At 36.9% G+C, this 14,104-nt stretch overlaps 1 protein-coding gene across 1 annotated transcript in view; it reads left to right on the top strand.

Annotated features, from left to right (window-relative positions):
- Positions 1–14,104, top strand: part of MAGI2 (membrane associated guanylate kinase, WW and PDZ domain containing 2) — a 1,134,938-nt gene that overhangs the window by 940,087 nt on the left and 180,747 nt on the right. The window contains exon 13 of the mRNA XM_039239084.1: positions 7,710–7,751. Within this exon, the coding sequence (XP_039095015.1) occupies positions 7,710–7,751 (42 nt within the window). The remainder of the gene's footprint in view (positions 1–7,709; positions 7,752–14,104) is intronic.

Here is a 14,104-nt window from a genome sequence, read left to right as displayed (position 1 = left end):
CCCACCCACCCACACACACATCTCTTTATTTTAAATAATCAGCTATGACAGAATTCCCCATCTGGATGAACAACTGAAAGTCTTTAATAGATTGTGTAGTTAGAATGTTTTTGCTGTGATAGAATAAGAACAAAGTAGTATGCTTGGCTGTATGACATAAGGTATGAATTCAAGATATTCATGCTCATTAAACTGAAAAAAAAATTGAAAAGATTTCAACACCATTCTGAATTCCTTTTCTACTTCAATATCCAAGTATTTATTGAATACCCACTTTACTCTCACTACCGTGGAAAGATACCAAAGATGAGTAATATGTGTTGCTCTCCCAAATTTAACTGGGGAAATAAGAACAAGTGCAAACAGGTGGAGATCAAGATACAGTAGAAGTTCTAACTTGGAGGATGGCAATGCATTGCAGGGTTAAAATATCATCATCACGTCCGTGGCTTGTTGAAATTTGTGCTACTTTTAGGGAGCTTCAGGAGAGGCTTTCTTCTGTTTCTGTCCCTTCGTTAATCATTTGCTCTCATTCTTTTATTGTTTCCTAACCAATGCAAGGCTTTATTTTTCAGGACAAAGGCAATGTTGCCATTTATTCCGTCTTCCTTCAATGGTGTCTGATACTGTGGTGCCCTCAGTTTCTGAGCAGGAATTGTGCGTGACCTTCTTTTCAACCCTAAAAGAATTCTGATTTCTTTATCCAGCCCCTGCAATGCTGTTTCTGTTCATCGCATTTCCGCTCCTCACCTGTAACAACCTGAGCAAACCAATGCACCTTAAGCCCCCAATACCTTTCTTTTTCAATTCTCCCCTGGGAGCTCTTTCTCCCCTTTGCTTCTGGCAGCCACACCAACAACCAACAGCCTGACTCCCACCCGGGGCCCCCTCTGCCCCATCAGTATCCTGCAGATGCTGCTGCTGCCACTTCTCTAATGGTGCCCCCCTTCATGTTTCTGTCAGCTCTCTAATGTTTCTGAGGTCACAGCAATGTTTTCAGGGTCACAAGTCTTAGGAAGCCAAAAGAGGGCAAGCTCATTTTCTTTTCTATCTTTTGCTCTTCTGTCATGTTATTTCATAACACTAAATGGAGTGTGAAAGAAACAGGGAAACCATGTCAGGGTAAGCAAAGCTCTACCCTTTCTGATTTAGGAAACCAAAAAAATCACAACGCTACTTTCTCAGGTCTCTGGTAACTGATCGGTTCACTCTGCTCATGGACATGCAAGTGCCTAGAAAGAACAAAGCTGCTCTTGGCCCTCTACTTGTTTCCTGTTTCCAATAGGAAAAAGTTTCATTCTCTTAGTTGAATTTTTAGAACTCCAAGAAATATTTTTTTAATGAATTGGAGGAAAGCTGTGTGTATTTCCCATCATCTTCAAATAGGTTTTTTTTTTAGTGATCATGAAATGATGGATGTGCATCCATAAGAAAGACCCATATTCAAAATTTTGATTGTGAATCATACCTTACCCTTTGAATCACGTGCATTACATTTAAGTTTTGCTCTGTTTATCCTTGTGTTCCCTGAACTTTTTCCTGGGAGAGAAATCCATGGAGATCAGGGATCATGGGTAAGAGAATCCCAACCAGAGCTGTCTAAACCAAGCCCTTTGACATGTTCCTTGGCCTGTAGTGATTTCATGGTACCTTCCCTTACAACCAGGTATGAAACTAAAAAGATATTTTGCATTCACATTAAAAATTAGGTTGCAGTAGCCAAAAAAAGAAAGGATGTACTTTCACCCACAAGCCTCTGCTGTACAGAACTACAGAATGTTTGTGAAAGCAAGGCTGTCAAGAAGTATTTGGATTCAAGTCACCAGTTCCCTGCAAATGATGGAAATTTATCAAATGATGTAAATGCTGCTGTGCCTCATTTGGCTCATAATTAGATTATGCTGACATTTTAATGTGCACGCACAGGACATCTTAATAAAGATATATCCCTGAAAAAAAATGTAGTGATTTTAAACAAAGACAACCATAAGATTCTAGAGCCACATGAAACCGAACATGACAGGTACATGCTTATGAGGGGAAAGCCGGAAATGGCTCCTGTCTTCATCCCATCTTCTTCATGAGATGAGATGGAACTTAAGAAAGAGAGAAGGAAGATTCTTTCAGCAGGCAGAGGGAGACTTCCAGTTTCAGAGCAACAGGCACAGTGCCCTGAGGTGGCACCTCCAGGTCCACATCAATCAACAAGAATGTACGAAACACTCAACACGTGTCTAGAACTCCGCTGGGCGCCCAACAAGACAAAGATCGTGAGAAACTAATTCCAGTTGTACAAAACTGATACTGAAATTGAGAACACAAAAACATAGGAAAACAGTTCCTCAATGAGACCGCATGGCACACAACCCAGCAAATAATGTCAGCATTTTATCATGCAAGATTGTGCAGTAAATATAGATAACAGTTTAAATGTAATTAGACAATTAGACCAACAGTTTCTCACTCGACGGGCAATATTGATGTTTAATCAGGAGAATATCATGTGTTAAATATCTTCTAATTACCAAAAATCTCATTTATCCTTATCGGAAACTCGTGTGCAGAAAGAAATATTTTTCTAACTTAATTCCATATAACTTTAAGCTTATCTATATATTCTACATCATATAATATACATGCCCCCCCAAAAATATGACCCCCCCAATGCCAAAAGACGTTTTGACCAATGGGCTTTTTGGGGTTTTCATATTAATTATTTAAGCATTGGCCCTCTGTCATTACCAGCAACTGTCAGGAAAAAAGCAAAAATCTCCCCATCCCCAACTCTACTCAAGACTTGTTGATAAAGTTCACGTTTCTCATTGTGTAATAGCTTCTATTAATAAATAACTTCTTGCTGTCTCCATTACTTCCATTTTTAGGTTTATTTATTTATTTTGAGGGGGCGTGGAGATAGAATCCAAGGCAAGCTCCACACTGTCAGCACAGAGCCACACACAGGACTTAAACTCATCAGTCACCTCAAGATTATGACCTGAGCTGAAGTTGGACACCTAAGCCACTGAGCCACCCAGGCACCTCTACTTGCATTTTTTTTAGTGAAAGCACCATTGCATAATGGGATACAACAGCCTATTTTTTACTTTTCCCTTCTCTCCTCTCATGACACTCATGAAAGAAGCAGTTCTTTGCAATCACAAGAGGAAGGGCTAACATTTTCTCATTTTTGTATGCTAATCTTAAAAAAGAAACTATTGTTTACCATTTCTCACCTTGAGAAAGCAGCTACTTCTAAAGGCCCTCACTGCTTTTCCCTCCTCCCGTCTTCTGCCATTCTTTCTTGATATGTGATGGTGTCACATATTTCTGATATCATGAGAAACAATTTTCTAATAGCCTACATCCCCGTGAGACTACATAGGGTGACTGCACATATACCCATTTGCTTGGGACATTCTTGCTCTGTGTCATCCTGGCATAATTATTAATAGCCACTCTCTGGTTTGACTTCCTTTGAATGATGAATTACATGGTTTCCCTTTTTTACATGATCTATTAAAGAAATAGACATCGTTGCTGTCTAAAAAAAGTATATATCCAAACATACAGACCATGAATAAAAATGTTAATACCTAGTCAGATAAATAATTTCCTTCAAGTTAATTTATTTGGCAGACTGAATTTTTGCCCATACATGTTCTATTCCTCATTTGAGGTAAAAGGTATGTGTGGTGCCTTCTCTAGCCGGACTCCTAGCAAACTCTCTCCATACTCAGAAAATTACACATCTGTACAAATCTAGAGCATGATAAACTAAGTACTAAGAAAAGGTAGTAAGGCTTCACTCACGTAAGTATTCTGCCATAGAGTTCAAGTTCTCATCACAGTAAATCAGATGCAACATCACAATCATCATAGGATGGAAAGGGAGGAAATTTTGTCTGTCTTCCAGCTCCTAGGAGAGATCATAACTGCAGAGATTACATAACTGCAGAACAATGACTGTCATGACCCCTCCCTTTGATGCCAAGCAGGGCAATACAAAGTGCTTCCCAAAGAAACGGGGTATGGCTTACTTTGGAATCTTACAAAATAAAGTTCTGATCATGCTCAAGAACTTGGTGATTTAGGAATGCCGGCTCTGTCCTGTTGCTTCACTTTGCTTTAAGCCAGACTTATTGCAAAGATTTGTCTCATCATCCTTGGTTCACATAGCCATTTCTTTTTTAAAAGAAAAAACTTTTTAAAGTTTATTTATTTTGAAAGAGAGAGCAAGTGGGGTAGAAGAGAGAGACAGCAGAAAGAGAATCTCAAGCAGGCTCTGCACCATCAGCGCAGAGCCTAATACAGGGCTCAGACTTAACAAACCGTGAGATCTTGACCTGAGCAGAAATCAAGAGTTGGGTGCTTAACCACAGACTAGCCACCCAGGCTCCCGTCATGGGGCCATTTCTTGAGCAGACACCCTACCACAGCCTCGGAAGCCAGAGCAAGAATCAGATGAAAACAGGAAGAGACAGAGAAGAAAAATCCCTGTTCTTTGAAACTCTTCTCTCATGATTCTGTCCCTTGGTGTGAACCCAAGTTGAATTATGGTGGAAGTTGTGCAAACTTTTTTCTCTTCACATTGAACCTTGTTTATTATAAATAAACAATTTATGAGGTACATGTCTGTGCTCCTTTGCAGTAAGACATCACTCAAATGTAGGATCATAAAAGTGTCAGGGATCCGTATGACGTAATGTGCCTTATGGTGGAAACTCTTTAGAACACAAATCCCTCTGAAATTTCCTCGAAAAGCTCACATGATCAATTTTTCTTTCCAGAAATTAGGAAGAATTAACTCATGATAAGCAATGAGCATCACAACAAAGGTAGCAATCAGAAGGAACCAAGGCTAGTTAGAGCATAATGGAGGAGCAAACTGGTTTTCAGCACTACACTTGGCAGGAAATTATACTTTGTAGCTGGTTAAAAATGGACAGCTGTGTTTGTCACATCCATGGCTTTTATCCTATCGTTTTGTTGTTCACTGTTCATTGTTCATTGTGGAATTCTTTCATTGTTCAGTATTATAATGCACGTATAACTTATGGCTGATCACAAATGAGTGGTTGTATTTCTAAAGTAATGGCTTTTCTGCTGCTTTCTCCGTGTTGTTAGTGAGCAAGTGCCATAGTTGGCACTGTCTCCCATCCTCACAGGAGAGCCACTTGGAAAGATGAGGTGGAGTAAAAATATTATCCACTCAGTGCACCACACCACTTGAGACTCTAAATGGAAACATGGTGGAAGCCACACCACACAAGGTAGATACACAATATCCAGAGCTCCGAAGCCTGTGTAAGTGCTTCTGCTTCAGGCTGCTGGTATTCAGTCTTCCTTGAAAATGTGATTAAACACTTGATACAGTCAAGCTGGAAATGTCAATAGATTTAGGAAAGGTTTTGATACATCATGATGCCATAGCTGTAGGCAGGGATTAAGTGGTAATGAAAGGCCACCTTGCCTTCCTAGTGAACACCCCCACATCTGAACACTGCTAGACCAAGCCCTGGCCTCATTTGCTTGGACATTGCTGTTGTCCAATGGCCTTAATGTTCTTAACAAATGTTCTCTGGTGCACAATCTTATTTTAGTGAAATATTAAAATAAGATAATAGGTAAATGTTAAGACACTTTTATCAATGGCTTTAGCATTAGAATCATAAAAGACTAGAAAAAAATTAATAACATTATCATTTAAAATGTCCTCGACTGTACTATGAAGGTTAATTTCCTGTACCTTTTTCCCATAGGAAAACCATTATCGCTGTCCTTAGTATAATTTATGTTATGGCTTAATCCATGAAAAAAAATTGCCTTTCAGCTGCAGTTCTAGTATATCACATTATGCATCACTTTGCAGTTATAATATATTGATAAAGGAGATTAGTAATTCCAGTTAAGCTGTGTTTGCCATTTTTAATGTGTGCCTTTTAATTTGGAAATCTAATTTCAAAAATAGCATTTTTGGGTAACTTTGTGAACAATTATGGGAACATTTATATTTCTAAGAGGTCCCTTTTAATAAAGAAAGTTACCATTACGTAAGCCAAAGAATAAAGAGAGGGAAATAAAAGTTAGTTTGGGGACACATTTTTCCATGTATTTTAGAAAGTAGATCCAATCTGATAGATAATAAATTTATTTCATTCAACAGTTTAAAACTTAATGCTCCTAGAATCAAGCAGAGGATAAAAGGGGGGGAGGGGCGAGGAGGAGGTGAGAAGTAAACTCTAAAATCAGTCCTTGACTGAAAGCTATTTAGTATATCAAAGCATTTTGCTGGTAGCACAAGTGAACAATGCAAACCACAGAACTTTCATGAATAAATATGAGATCATCAGGGCTGCAGTAAACTAAATGTAATCGCTGGATGGCAAGTAGGTCCTAGTATGATTATGATAATATAAAATGTCAGTTTTACAACTAATGGAAGCACTTAGAAGGTAGCAGCCTTCTATCTCTGATTCAGCTCTATCTTTTCTATGAAAGGATAGTTCTCAATTTATAATGCTAAGCAGTCCCATTACACATGGAGGATTTTTAAGAAATAACGATTCTTCTGGAAAACTAATTTACCTTTACTACAAAGACACAGATTACCTTACAGGGATAATCATTCTGCCATGAGTGAGATGAGCTGTGCAGGGTATTGAGGAACAACTGTCAAACCCCGAAGGTAATGATGTTAGGCCTCGTCATTGCCCTCAACAGACTTCTAGTTCATTTATATTGTTGAAGAGTGTAGAACTCTGTCTTTGAAACAAAACTCAGTTAGAAAGCAATCAAGATTTGGTCTACTTTAATTTTTATTAATGTAATAATAAAATACATATTTTTATAGTGCCTCTTTTTTAGTGATGTGTGTAGTATTTTATGTTCATGTCCACAAATTTTATGTTATATGTAGCAGAGATTACATCATAATTCTCTTCAAGGATCTGTATTGCTAACATAAGCCAGTTTAACTCAACTGCTTATACAGAACTTCAACTATACAAATAATTGTAAGTTTCAAAATATTTGGACTGATGGACATAAGTCAACACAGTCATTGATTGGATTTTCCATTTTTCATTTCAGTAACTTGATGACACAATATCTTAACCTGATTTTAAAAGACTTCTTTACTTTGTATATAGTTCAGGTTCTGGGTTGACTTTACTTTTTTTTTAATTTTCAAATTTATTTTTGAGAGAGAGAGCATGATCAGTGGAGAGGCAGAGAAAAAGGGAGGGAGAGAGTCCCAAACAGGCTCCATGCTGTCAATGCAGAGTTCAACACAGGGCTCCATCTCACCAACCATGAGATTATGATCTGAAACGAAATCAAGAGTCGGATGCTTAACCAACTGATCCGCTGAGGTGCCCTGACTCTGCTTTCCAATAAGCATTCTTATACTGAGAATCAAAGCTTAGTTTTTGAAAATGAGGACTTTTTTTCATTCTGACCTAAAATAATTCAGATTCTTCTATTTTGCATGCATGTAAAAGAAATACATTTACATTTACAAACAAATTCATATACATAAAGCAGGGTATATCCCATTCACTAACTTCCATGGATCTTAGAGAAACAAAATCATTAAATTTGAGCACAAGGTTGGGGGTGAGTTATAGCAGCAACAAAAACAACAAAAGTAAAGGTGAATTTTAAAATGCCATAAATGAATTTCAATTTTAATTCCCCATTTTCCCATCCAGAACAAGTGCCACCAAGGACCAGTTTTCGAATGGATTCCTCTGGCAAGTATTCCTCAGTCCTCACAGTCCTGTGAATGAAACGTCTTCCATTCTGTGTAACAAATCATTCTTCTGAGTAGTATCAGTTTTTTAGTATATAGTCACTGTGCTAACTTTATTCACCCACACAAATATTTAAGGTAGAGAACGAGTCCCATCAAAGCTTGTCTCAATGGCTACCAAGGAAACAAACGAAAGACAAAGGAAAAGAGTCAGTTCTGTTCATTACTTTCATAAAATGCTTTAGTAAAAGACTAGACTAAAACCCAGGTGCCAATGAAAGCCACTAAGCTCACTAGATCATGCTGATACAGTAACTTCTGGCTACTTGCAGCTTCTGGCACTTGAAATGTGTCTACTCTGAACTTGGATGTATGCAACAATCCATAGTGGATTTCCAAGACTTAATATAAAAAGAAAAATAGAAATGTATAATTTCTCATTTTTTTATATTGATGAGTGCTTCAATATTTTGGATATACCAGCTTAAAATACATTATTAAAGTTGATTGTATCTTTCTATTTGCTTTTTAAAATGGGCTTCTGGAAAATTTTAAATTACTTAAGCAGCTTGCATTTTATTTATGTTGTATTTATATTATATTTATTATGCTGGACTAGATAAATATAAATATAAATAAGCTAAAGTATCTCAAGATATTTGCTATTTACACATTTCCAAAGAACTTATTGGAAATTTTGCTAATGTAGATGAAATTAGTTTCACATCAACTAAATACCTATATATCAATTTAATCATTTTAAACCATGCCAATTATAAAATGCTATATTTCAATAGAATTTTAAGTTAGAATAGAATATCATAGTTCAAGAGCTTTCAGTAATAATTCACTTGCTTGAAAAGAAAAACAGTTTTCAATCTAATGGTTCTGAAAATACTTACCAATTTTGGTTTTGTCTAAAATTTAATATTGTTATGGAAATAAAGGAGGAAAAGGATGATTCAGATTTTTTTACTTTTGGGAAGTGCTTTGAACAAGCCTTAGACCACTGGATTGAAAGCCAGAACACTGAAACAATTGCAGAAAAGAGTGTTTCATAATAATAGTACTATTCCAGGTCTGTGGGCTCACAGCATACATCTCTAGAGTATTTCCATGATGACAGCTCATTATCCATCTCAGCATGTTCTAACACCCCTTGGAGAATATATGTGCTTGAGATCATTTCATTCTGTAAGTTTCCATGTCATTTTTTTGGGGTATGTAGAAAATATGGAAGATATTGCTTAGCATTTTGTCCTCGAATAATGCATAAAGTATTTGTTTAGCTTGGTCTGAAACTTTTTCTATGATTATTCTTATATATTGACTGTAAAGTCCTTGTAATTTTAAAAGAGTATCTTTTGCCCAGAAGGAAAATGAGACCTAGTAATTACAGTTGCAAAATTAAAGTAGGATTTAATTTGAGATTCTAAATCTGTTTATTGGCCACAGCAAGCACGTTTCTTGAAAATCTCAGCTTCTGAATGTACTTTATTTAAAAACAAAGGAAGAAAGAGAAGAGGAACCACCTAAAAGCATAAATTACTTTGATATGTCTGCACAATATTTCTACATTTCAAAAAATATGCATTAGTTAAAGGAGAAAAGTCATAATACAGTTTGCATATATCATGCCACTATGCAATCCAGATTTTCAGGAAAATAACCAATCCAAATAATTTGCTAAATGTGCATACAAAGTATCAAAATATTCTGATATCAAAATATGTAGTCAAAAAATCATGACTACATCCAAAATAAATGGATCACCCATACCACTTCTCACATTTAAAACATGTCCTTCATCAAATTATGTGTCATGATTTTTTACTCAGATATATTTATCTTAATTATAAGGTATTTTTATTAACTTTAGCTGCCTGTGATACTTAGGTGCAGAGGCAAAATTGATAGTAGGAACTCCTAAACAATGTAATTATGAAACTAAGTGCTAACTCCATAGTAGAATAATGCTGTGGTTTATTGGGTGGGTGTACTAGATTGGTGAGTATCTTAAAACAATTAAATTCAAGAAATATTTATTTAGCACCTCCTACAGGGTGTGAATAATGGAATACAATAGATGATAAATATAATTATGCCATCATCAAGGAAGAATAATCATGAGAAACAACGAATCCATAGTAAGGACTTTTTAATGGACTTTTCCCAAAGCCAAGAGAGCCAGGGTGTGGAATATCACAGAAATCACTTCCAGGAGAACTTTCCCTGTTTAGAAACAAAAGAAATCAGGGGTTATAAAGGGCGTATCAATAGTGTCAAATGAGACAGAGAAATCAGTCGGAATGTGGAAAGAGAAAATGACCATTTGATTTGGTCGTTAGGATGTCATCAGTGACCTTAGCACGAGTAGTTTCAGAAATGCCAATACAGCAGGAGTGGAATGGCAGGAGTAGGTCACAGATCAGAGACTGAAGACGGGGAAGTAAGGCCCCACTAGAGACTACTCATCCACAACAGAAATGAGGAGAAACAAGGGGTATTTGGCATGGGGAAATCTGAGTTTGTTTTACAGCTGAAGGAGAAAAATAGAATGGGAGTTGGATTCTACTATAGCTAAAATGTGTCTGGCCACATTGACTTTACCAAAGGTATAAAGGGAAAAAGTAAAGAGAAGGTGTTCTTTTAAACCAAAAATGTATTAGCTACCTATCTGCTAATAATAGATTCAGCGATAGAAACTACTTAATTTCTATTTAACTCATTCTGTATCTGTAGTACATTGAAATTTCAGAAGCCAGGGACATATTTAACAACCATTTTTGATTCCTGATTCCTTCCCCCAGTCCCTTTCCTAGATCTCTTTATAGGGAAAAGCCAAATAACTAATGCTTTTTCTAGCAGGAAAAATTGAATGAATTCAGCCTCTGTGCCAAACTGATAATAAGCCCGTGGTACTTACTTTTTAATTAAAACATGGAAGGGGATTCAAGTACCAAAATTTAATTGACATGTTTGCAGCATCCATGTGCCAAATTAATTCTTAAAAAATGCCATTCTTCACATTTTTGAAGGCTTGAATCCATTCATAAAATTAATCAGTTGTGTTCAGTTACCCATCCTTTTCCGTAAAACTGTGCACAAAGTTTCAGACCAGGCTTTCCAAAGCTAGACCAAGGATGCATACAGCTGTGGAGTTTCTGGGATGTTAGTAAAAAAAAAGAAGCAGTTTTTGAAACTCTACTTTTCTCTATTATGAGGGAGGTTGTCCACATACTTGGATGTGCCCACCACTTGCTACTTTTAGTACTATTAGTTTTTTCAGTATTAGTGAGATCCCAGGATAAACCAGGACTTGTAAATTCCACTACAGTAGTTTGCCACAGTGATCAATGGAAAGTTCCATCTGGGACAAATGTCTTAAGATAATTTACATCCTAATGCCTGAGGATCCTGGGACCCAGCTTCTAAGGGAGAAGCAACAGTGGCCAGAAATACCCATTGAGCACACATAGCCAAAGAGTGTTCTGCCTCTCCTTAGTCCAAGCAATGCCTGGGAATATCCCTGACAGTTCTGCAAAAATGGGTGAGGAAAAAGAAAGTAAACAAAAAGCAATGAAAGCAAATAAACAAGAAAGCAGGAAAAAAAAAAAAAAAAAAGGATGTTGGTGGGGCCATGGTTGAGTGACATCCAAAGTGACCCAGACCCTACCAGACTCCTTCATCAAACAACCTTCCAGGTGCGTGGTTAGTAAACCAACAGGAGAGACAGGTGATGATTGTTAAATTCTGACACAATGAGGTGAAGAGCTAGCCCCTGGATTTCTATATTTTAAGTTCTTGCATTAATCGGGGAAGAGATAAATCGCAACACAATAATTTTAAATGTGCCATCTGGCCAGAAGAGCAGCTAAAGGAAAAGTATCAGAAACATCATAATCTTACAAGAGAGATTTAAAAAAAAAAAAGTAGGGGAAATAAAAGAATAATTCCTCTCAGCTTTGTGTATATAATTTTAGTTATTTTTTAAAACCAGACTCAAAAGAATGGGGAAGGCAGGGGAAGAAACCAGAGAAAAATTATCTTTCTAAAAGCTCTTATTTTCCCTAAAAAAAAAAAAAAAAAAAAAGTACTACTCCCTTAAGGCACAATCTATCATTTAAACTTCTTTTTTTCCAGTTGATTATTTCTCTAAAGTTTCCATGCCCTGCAGCCTCTGAGTCTATGTTCAAAATTAACAAAGAAATTTTTAAAAATCATGTCTGCCAGCATACGTCTCTAATGGGTCTCTCTTTGCCTCTCTCTACTTGTTCATGTACTGTGAAGCTAGCCATCTCTGTTTGGAAGAATGGAGGGTGTAGATGACATGATTGGCACATATCACCCTACATTTGAAATCAGAGCAGTTAGAACAATAGTCAGGAGATTGTAATGTCACCAAATTGCACATGGAGAATAGGGAGAGGAGGATAAATGCCCTTCTCACCCCTGTTCTTCAAAGTTAAATAAAATTAACCAGCTAAAATCTATATATTTTTTCTACTAAAAACAAGAGTCCTGAGCCATTCATTAAGGAAAAGCTTTCTGATTCCTCCAGGACTCATAGCATCCTATGACATAAGACAACCCCCTTGTCCCCTGGCACATCTCAAAATTCTTTTCCTAGGATTGCCATAATTTTGGCACTTTTTGGGGTGGCGGGGAGTTTTATTTAGCAAATAAAATGGATTGCATAGTAAACTGCTTTTAGAGTTCCTCGTGCAATATGGATTGATGCTGAAGCCATTGGAAGAACAATTTCCCACTTACCTTACTCACCAGTGATGCAAAAATGAGAATATTTATAAGAGTAGATGGAAAGTTCTGACTATATATATATGTAGTTCTCTTTGTATTTTTGATGGTCTCTATGTGTTTTTTGTATGGTCTAGAGTCCTCTAAGTGTAAATTTACCTGGAGAAGAGATTGCTGTGAGTAGTTGTATCACAAACAAGTTATAGATATTTGTAGAATCTTGGGCACTGTCTGTCATCTTCCCATCTCCCCTTGCCTTTCACCTCCCTTGGGAGGAGTACCCATGCTTGCTATGATTTTCGAGGGCTAGTCCACCTGAAGTTCTCATCTTTCAAATGTGAATAATACAATTTATAAAGGATGATTAATGGATGTGGAGGTCAAATGAAGATCCTTCTCTGAAATCCCATCCAAATTTCCAAAACCATTGTGTGTAAGCAATTTAACTTAATACTTGTGTCTATAATACTTCCTTTAAACCATTAAGGCCTAGGATCACTAAGTACTACTTTTTTTATTTTTATTTTTTACTTTTATTTATTTATTTTGAGAGAAAGAGCATGAGAGTAAGAGTGGAGGAGGGACAGAGAGCAAGGGAGAGAGAGAATCCCAAGCAGGCTCCATGCTGTCAGCACAGAGCCCAATGTGGGGCTCGATCCCACAAACTGTGAGTCGGCTCAAGAGTAAGCTGCTTAGCTGACTGAGCCACCCAGGTACCCCAGGATCACTGGGAAATACTTCTTAAGCAAAGGATGACGTTAATCAGTACTTCCCAAAGTTGCTAATCATTTATTGACATCCTAACAATGGCCACGAAAGTATGTGCAACTCAGTCATGATGGAGACTTTACCCCCGTGAGAAGGATTCAAAGGCCTAAGGGTAATGGGTAAGCATAAATCACATCCTCTTTAAAAACTCAGAAGAGTTCTTACAGTGTTAATTTATATTAACTCTAGACTTGAAAAAATTGACATCCAGGAGTGTCTCAGCTTATTTTTAAGTACATTTCTGTTCTTTCAGCTAACTGCAGAGAAGTGTCACTCTTCCAGTTTATTGCGGATAGAGTGGTGTAGTAGTAGTAGTAGTAAAGTCAGTAGTGGGTCTCCTAGTGGCTTCCACATCTTAAAATGTTTGGAGAGATAAGAATTCACTTACACCCAGCCAAATTTCTACCTGCAGCTATGAAAAAACCTATAGAAGTTTGTCTGAAAATAAAAATTTCACTCAAACACCCAATATAGAAAAGTTTGAATTCTATCTTTTCTAATGTTTACCATTTTAAAAAAGACAATTAGGTGTACATTTGTATTTCCCTACCCCCAACATGCACTAAATTGGATACATTAAGACATGAGCAGATATTAATAGATCACTAGGCAGGATTCTACCAGGTAACTTCAGAATGTTATCCTCTACTCTCCTGGATTTCTGAAAGGATCATTCTAGTCAGAGTCAACATCCTCAAAGTGACAACCAATCTTCCTGAGAAAAATCTGAATGCTCTCAGGGTAATAAAGAATTATAGGGGCATCATCTTTTCTTTTTTTCAGTCAGGAAATTTGTATGTTCTTTCTGCCTATGGTAATACCCTTGTT

This window comes from Hyaena hyaena, unplaced genomic scaffold (assembly GCF_003009895.1).
Source record: "Hyaena hyaena isolate Hyena2069 unplaced genomic scaffold, ASM300989v1 scaffold_152, whole genome shotgun sequence".
In the NCBI taxonomy this organism is placed as follows: Eukaryota; Metazoa; Chordata; class Mammalia; order Carnivora; family Hyaenidae; genus Hyaena; species Hyaena hyaena.
The sequence above is the reverse complement of the archived record's forward strand: the minus strand, read 5'-3'. Positions and strand labels throughout refer to the sequence as shown.